This window comes from Halichoerus grypus, chromosome 8, assembly GCF_964656455.1.
Source record: "Halichoerus grypus chromosome 8, mHalGry1.hap1.1, whole genome shotgun sequence".
NCBI classification, from domain to species: Eukaryota; Metazoa; Chordata; class Mammalia; order Carnivora; family Phocidae; genus Halichoerus; species Halichoerus grypus.
The window spans coordinates 67139121-67146860 of NC_135719.1; the positions used below are offsets into that span (position 1 = coordinate 67139121).

Consider the following 7740-nt stretch of genomic DNA (forward strand, 5'->3'; position numbering starts at 1 on the left):
AAAATGGAACAGGGATGAAGAAGGAATCAGGTGGGATTGGATGGCAATGGGAATGAGGATGGAGAAGATGAGGATGAGGATGAAATTGGATGGAAGAGCTTTGGGGTCAGGCAGGGAGTAGATGAGGACGGGCAGGTGTTGAGGCTGAGCTCTATAGGAAAGGAATGAAGGCTAGCTCTTTGCCTCTTTTTCCAACTTTCCAGACTGACTTTCTACCCCACTTGAGAAGAAAGTTGACAAGATGTGGAAACCTACCCCACTTGAGAAGAGAGAAAGTTGATAAGATGTGGAAACCTTCCCACTCACTTGCTAAGAATTTTTGAGTAAGTGGAGCCAATCTAGCAAAGCAGTTGAGAGTAAGGGCTCTTTTTTTTTTTTTTTTTTAAAGGTTTATTTAAGAGAAAGCTTTGCGCATGCGCATATGTGAGCATGGGGCTGGGGCAGAGGGCGAGAGAATCTTTTTTTTTTTTAAGATTTTATTTATTTATTTGTCAGAGAGAGAGTGCACACAAGCACAAGCAGGGGGAGCAGCAGGCAGAGGGAGAAGCAGACACCCCGCTGAGCAAGGAGCTCCATGTGGGACTTGATCCCAAGACCCTGGGACTGTGACCTGAGTCCACGGCAGACACTTAACCCACTGAGCCACCCAGATGTCCCAAGAGTAAGGGGCTCTTGAGTCAAACTGGACTGCACCCACCTGGGTGGCCTACACGGGAAAGAAGTCGAAAGCGCCGGGAGGTAGCAGTCACCACCATGCCAAAGAATAAAGGTAAAAGAGGTAAAAACAGGCGTAGGGGTAAGAATGAAAATGAATCTGAAAAAAGAGAATTGGTGTTTAAAGAGGATGGACAAGAGTATGCTCAGGTAATTAAAATGTTGGGAAATGGACGATTAGAAGCTATGTGTTTTGATGGTGTAAAGAGATTATGTCATATCAGAGGAAAATTGAGAAAAAAGGTTTGGATAAATACCTCCAACATTATATTGGTTGGTCTTTGAGACTACCAGGATAACAAAGCTGATGTAATTTTAAAGTACAATGCTGATGAAGCTAGAAGTCTGAAGGCATATGGCGAGCTTCCAGAACATGCTAAAATCAATGAAACAGATACATTTGGTCCTGGAGATGATGATGAAATCCAGTTTGATGATATTGGAGATGATGACGAAGACATTGATGATATCTAAATTGAACTCAGAGTATGTGAGGATTATTCTACAATTTCAGTTTTGGCCAACACCTGTTAAGAAGACTAAAACTTCATTTATGAATTTAGTTTGTTAAGACACACTGATTTATTTTCATTGTTTTGAAGTATTGTATTTCTCTAAAAACTGATGAAACTGGATTACTTTAAGTGAAATTTTAACACTTTTTTCTTTTGATGTAATTGAATTTAGGAATAAAAGACTACAATATCTGCTGTTAAATAATAAAAACAAGTCATTCCCACTGTGACTACTTTATTCTAGTTAATAGGTGTTTTGAATAAATTGCCTTATCATTATAGGTTTTGATAAAGCCTTGTTCCAGCTAGTCTGTTTACAGTCTTTCTGTATATTCTAGTTAACTAGATGTTTTCTAAGATTTTTGATGTAATTTAAGAAAGGTGTAAGTCTATACTTAAAGTCAAGAAATGGGGCTATTTTCATATTTATGTAGTCATATGTATTTTTATACTGTTTGATAACTTAAATATTCTTTTCATCATTATATGTTGCCACCATCATAAAAAAAAAAGCATTTCCAAAATGCAGTTTTTAGAACATGGGTTTGAAAAGCAATTTTCAATTTGTAAGATTAGTAGTTACAAAAATTAGTGCTAGGTAACCCAATTATTTTTACATTGGAAGTACTGACATATTATTTTAGTATTTTTACTTAATGTGTATAGAAAATTTCTCAAGATAGCTTTTGATGGTAAAATAAGTACAGTATTTTTTATTATACAGAATAGGTTGTGTTAAATATGTCATTTATTGTCAAAAGTAATATGTATTGTAACCCATATTTTTGGGCTTTTTTTTAAATTAAATTACAATGTATAAATGAAAAACTAATTATATAGTAAGTTATATTAAACTAAGCCTTTCTTAAAGCCTTAGCTGGGTTTTATAAAAGGGGAAGAAAGGAACCACCACTGAGAAATATAATAAAATATGTTGTTGAGTATAAAAAAAAAAAAAGACCCAGCTGGGTGACCTTGAGCAAACAAAGGAAACTCTCAGTGCCTCATTTGGTAGGTTACAAGTGTTCAGCCAAAGATAATGTGTGGAGAGCCCTTTACTGTGCCTGGCATCTAGTAATATTGGTCTTATTATTCCTTTCATTAAGAGAAGTTGAGGATCCAGAAGGCAGAGCTCTATATTCTGAGGAGTTTGGAGTGTTTGGGTCTTTTTTTTTTTTTTTTTTTTTTTAAGATTTTATTTATTTATGAGTCAGAGAGAGAGTGAGAGAGATTACAAGCAGGGGAAGCGGCAGGCAGAGGGAGGGGGAGAAGCAGGCTCCTGCTGAGCAAGGAGCCTGATGCGGGGCTCAATCCCAGGACCCTGGGATCATGACCTGAGCTGAAAGTAGATGCTTAACCAACTGAGCCACCCAGGCATCCCTGGAGTGTTTGGGTCTTGAGTGATGTCAAGTGCCTTGTTTCCAGTCCAGGCCTGTCCTGTGTGACCACTCCGCCAATTTTTCATCTCCCCAAGAAAAGAGAGGAAGCTTGCCCTACCCTCTAGGGATACCTAGCCCCCAAATCATCTGGAAGTCACTCCATCCTGGCCTTGCCTGAAATGGAATGTGACAAAGTGAGCTGATCACCTCCTGACCCAGGCTCCAAGAATTCTATAAAGGGTGTGAGAATCTCTCCAGCCAATTTCCCTGGAGAGTGACCTCAGATGAATCATAATGTGAAGGGACTTCCTTTTCTGAGAGTGAGAGGCTGGCCGTGAGATTCTAGGAGAGACTGCCCAAAACACATTGGATGCTGGAATAGAAACCTGGATTCTATCTCCAGCCATCCTACTAAAATCACTGTGTGACCTTAGGGAAGTCACCTGAGTTCTCTGGGCCTCAATTTCCTCACCAAGAAAATAAAGGGATTAAGCTAAGACCCCTTCCAGACCTAAAATTTCACTATTCCCTTCTACACTTGTCATCTCAAACAAATGGAAGCCCCCATATTAGGAAAAAGGCTTCCTAGGCTTCTCATTCAAGGTTCAATCAGCTAGGGGAAGGGAACTGACATTTAAGATTCTATATCGCATTTACATAAATTTCCTCATTTAATCCTCATACTAACCCTTTGGGGGAAATATTGTTGCCCCTATTGTACAGAGGAGGCCCCTGAACCTCAGGGAGCAAATTGCCCACAAATATCCAGCTGGTAACAGGCAAAATCAGGATTTGAACCCAGGTCCCATGAAATCTCAGAATCCCTGCTCTTTCCAAAGTAATGGAGTTGCCCTCTCAGGCCCAGGGCTGGGTTCCCTACTATGCTCTCTCATTTAATTTTCTCAGCAGCCTGTGAGACAGCCATAACATCTGGAAATCCAGCAGTAAGAGAATAGTTAAGTAAACTACAGAATCAAACAGTATTATGTAACCACTTACAATGAAAATCACTAGATGAGTAATCTCATACTTAGAGATTTAGGATAGGAAATATCTCCAGAGTCTTAAAATATTTAAGCCCTCTCCTCCCAAATTCCTCTTGTAGGAACTTATCCCAGGAAAATGATAAAAAATCTGGACAAAGGTTTACATTTATAGTATATATATTATATCCCCTTGCTTGAGTTCCCTCTCTCGCTCTCTCTGTCAAATAAATAAATAAAATCTTTAAAAAAAAATCTTTTTAAAAAAATAGATTCCAGTCCAAACAAAAGTCTTTTGGGAGAAACTGTAATTACAAAGATTTTGTAAACATATAAAAATGGCTAATATTTATTACTGGGTAAAAATAAATCATATCTATGTTTTGATGGTAACTAAGAAAATATTTATAAATTGTTAATAGTGTTTATCTTTGGGGGTGGAGTAGAATTGAGAGTGACTTTCATTTTCTAATTACACATTTCTGTGATTTTTTTATAATAAGTATATATCACTTTCATAGTCATAAAAAATAGAGATATCTTAAAATTATAATTATGTATAAGCAAGGATTGGCAACAGAGAAAAGTTAAAAGTTGACATGTTACAGTGATGGTTGTTGTCAAATCAAAATTTGTATTACAGCTGTGTCAAAAAAATTTTTTTTAATCAGTGTTTCTGTATTAACCCATTTGATGTGTGTTGGTTTTTTGTGCAGCGATAGAAAACGGTAACATCCTCTAATACATCATCCTGTATATTTTACTTTATATAATGTCTCAACCTGCAAGGGTCGTGTTTATCATCTCTTTCCTTTCAGTCACCACCCTCAATTAAATGTCAGCTCCATGTTCATCTGAGCCATTTCTATGAATGGTCTCTGGCATAGAATAAATGCTTGGAAATTTTTTTTTTTTTAAATCAGTGTTTCACCCTCACAAGGGAAAAGGTGGTTAAAAGGAACCTAAAGAAGGAAGAAACAGTGGGAGGAATGCTTCATAGCATTTATTCTTAAAGAAAGAAAAGAGGAAAATATTTTTGCTTCCCCAACAGAGCAGATGGGTGATCCTTGAAAATTGCATTAATATCCGTCAGCACATGGGCACCTGGGTGGCTCAGTCCATTAAGCAGTTGACTTTTGATTTCGGCTCAGGTCATGAGCTCAGGGTTGTGAGATGGAGCCCTGCATTGGGCTTCACGCTCTGCAGGGAGTCTGCTTGAGGATTCTGTCTCTCTTTCCCCCCCGCCCGCCCCTCCCCTGGCCTGTGCTCTCTTTCGCTCTCAAAAAAAAAAAAAAAAATTCTTCAGCATAGAAATCCTACTTCTAATAATCCTACAGAAATATTTTATGTATTTATGTGGAAAGATATATGTACAATAAAATTCATTGTATTTATAAGGGCAACATATTAGAAGAAACCTACACACCCACCTACAGGATAATGATAAAAGATATATGATGATATATGGTACATCCATTCAATGGAATAATTTTAGCATTAAAAAGAATGAATATGGTCTACATGGATTATCATGTAAATATATGTAATGAGGACATGATCCCATTTTTGTACAATTAAATCTGTGTATGTATGATATAGATAAATGGAGATAGTGTATGGATAGCCTTTGGGGTATATCTTCAAGTACATACTCCAAATTATTAACTATGTAGGGTTCTACGAAAAGGGGGATTGAGGTAAGGTAGGGACATTTTGTTTCTCAGCTGAGTTAAATCTCCATTTTACAGGAGAGCAAATAATTAGCAATGCCAAGAATACTAGCCTAGAAAGCCTAAATAGAGCCAAATTAAACAACAAGTTGATTATAATGCAAACCACCCTGCCCCCACCACGTACCTAGCAGCTGAACAGAGAGAACATCAAGGTCCAAGGGCCACACTGTGATCAAGAATATCACAAAGAAAATGCAGCATCACTGTGGTTGAGGGATCTGTCATTTGAGCTCAAACCCCCACGAGCCAGTCATCTCCATTCAAGTTCCATCACTGCACTGACCCTTAATGTGAGGGCAAGATGAGATAATGTTTGTAAAGCACACAGTGCGACCCAATCCTCCATATTTCCTTGTACAACTATTTGCCAAGTCTGTAAATTCTGAGATGAGATCAAATAGGATCATATAAATATGGGTGCACTACTTGGTGAGTGGTGGGGGGGGCTGGTAAGAGATGTTTTACGAAAGCTAGAATAAATTTTTTTGAGCCTCATGTCTGAAGCCTGGGGAAAGAGAAGAGCCTGAAAGAAAAGTCCCACAACACGAAGGAAAAGGAACTAGCAACATAAGATAAGGACCCCAGTTGATTTTTGCTACTTTGGGAGCATATTTCAAGAAATGGAAACCTTGAAAGAATTCACCAACAGAGGTCATGGGCTGTAGAAATAATTCATAGTAACAGTGGGGACACTAACACAGAAGTGATCTGAAAGACTGAGGTCACGTCTAATGGCATGAGGTCTAATTAAATGGTGTATCAGCTTCGATATCCTGACAACTACCAGGCAAGTGAACAGTGAGGTTCACAGGGTTTTCTAGACTACGCTATGATATCAAAGGGTTAATAAGGCTGGGGAGGAAACTTAAACCCATATTTCTCTCAAGCAAGATTAAAATATGAAATCGGTAGTAGAAAGGATAAAAATATTCTGTTAAAGATTCTTATGGTAAAAACCAGTTTAAAAAACTAGCCAGGTGAGGTGATGCTCTCATCTGACCTAACTTTCAAGGACCCAGAAAACACAAAGTCCCCCACAGAAATTGCATACAGGGAAAGGAAGCAAAAGAAGAAAGCGAGGCGGGTCCGAGGGAGGACGAAGCCACACGCGCCACGGCCAAAGCCACAGTGAGGACCGGCTGAATTCCTCTGGCACTGGAAGGGTCATCGATGATTCAAAAACAAAACTCAGGGTGATGAAGCCCACAAAACACGGCTAAGACCAAAAGATGCAGGCATCTGGGGACTCACAGGAGGCACCAAAGCCTGGCCCGCTGTTGGCAGTCACTCTGCTGGTCATCGGATACAGAAGGTGATTAATTAAAAAGACGAAGGATGTAGCCTCATGGCTGAAGCATGCAGGCAGCCGGCTTCTCAGAACTAGCGGACCCACCCCACAGTCCTTGAGGCCACATGACTGACCCTTGGGCCCATGATGTCACACATCACCCTGCCCAGACTGCACAGGGGTCTGCTGGGGACAGGGGTGGGGTTCTAATTGTTTGCGAGGGGGTAGCTCCCTCTGTCTCCCTGCTTCTGGGAACTGGCTCCAGCCAAAGCCTTTTTGGGAATGGAGAGTGTCCCCTGCCTTGAGGGCCCGCGCGGCTACTTATGCTCTTCTGTGGTTAAGTCTGAAAACCAGCGAATTGTGAGTCCCTTATTCATTTTCTCTCTAACATAACATAATAAAATTAAATTTAAAAAAGATTTTATTTATTTACTTTAGAGAGAGAAAGGGGGGGAGGAGCAAAGGGAGAGGGAGAGAGAGAATCTCAAGCAGACTCCCCACTGAGCAAGGAGCCCAACAAGGGGCTCAATCCCACATGATCCCCCTGAGATCATGACCTGAGCTGAAATCAAGAGTCAGATACTTAACCCACTGAGTCACCCAGGAGCCTCCTCCTTACTCATTTTTTTAAATTCCAAAAGTGATGAACGATCCTGGTTAAAAAATGTATATTTTTTCAATCAATAGAGAAATGTATATGATTTTAAAAAAGAAATTCCTCCTGTTACCCTCCCTTCAAACAATACAAAATCTCAAAATTTTTTCCTCCAGAGTTAACTGCCATTAACACTTTGGTGTCTATCCTCATAGAAATTTTTTCCCCACATACATTCAAACATATGCATATATGAGGTTGGGGTGGGAATGGGGCAAATTATTTAACCTCTGTACCTCAGTTTTCTCAGCTTTAAGATGGGGGTAATGATATTAATCCACAGGGTTATTTGAAGGTGACCTGAGCTAAGACATCTAGCATTCTTAGAAGCATCTGGCTCGGACCGTAGTAAGCATTTGGGCATTATTGTTATGATTATTCCCTCATTCTTTCTCACAGCAGCTTAGTATTCTATTGTATAAGTGAGAATGATACTGGGAGAGGAGTTACTGACCCCACTACAGATGCCCAAG

The 7740-nt window shown here is 39.4% G+C and overlaps 1 protein-coding gene across 1 annotated transcript; it reads left to right on the forward strand.

Moving 5' to 3' along the window:
• Positions 1 to 686: 686 nt before the first annotated feature.
• On the forward strand, positions 687 to 2057 carry LOC118521968 (eukaryotic translation initiation factor 1A, X-chromosomal-like). Its single transcript, XM_078079413.1, has 2 exons — positions 687 to 957; positions 1009 to 2057. Exons 1-2 carry the CDS (start codon positions 754 to 756, stop codon positions 1186 to 1188), a joined length of 384 nt encoding a protein of 127 aa, XP_077935539.1. The 5' UTR covers positions 687 to 753; the 3' UTR covers positions 1189 to 2057.
• The last annotated feature ends 5683 nt before the right edge of the window (positions 2058 to 7740 follow it).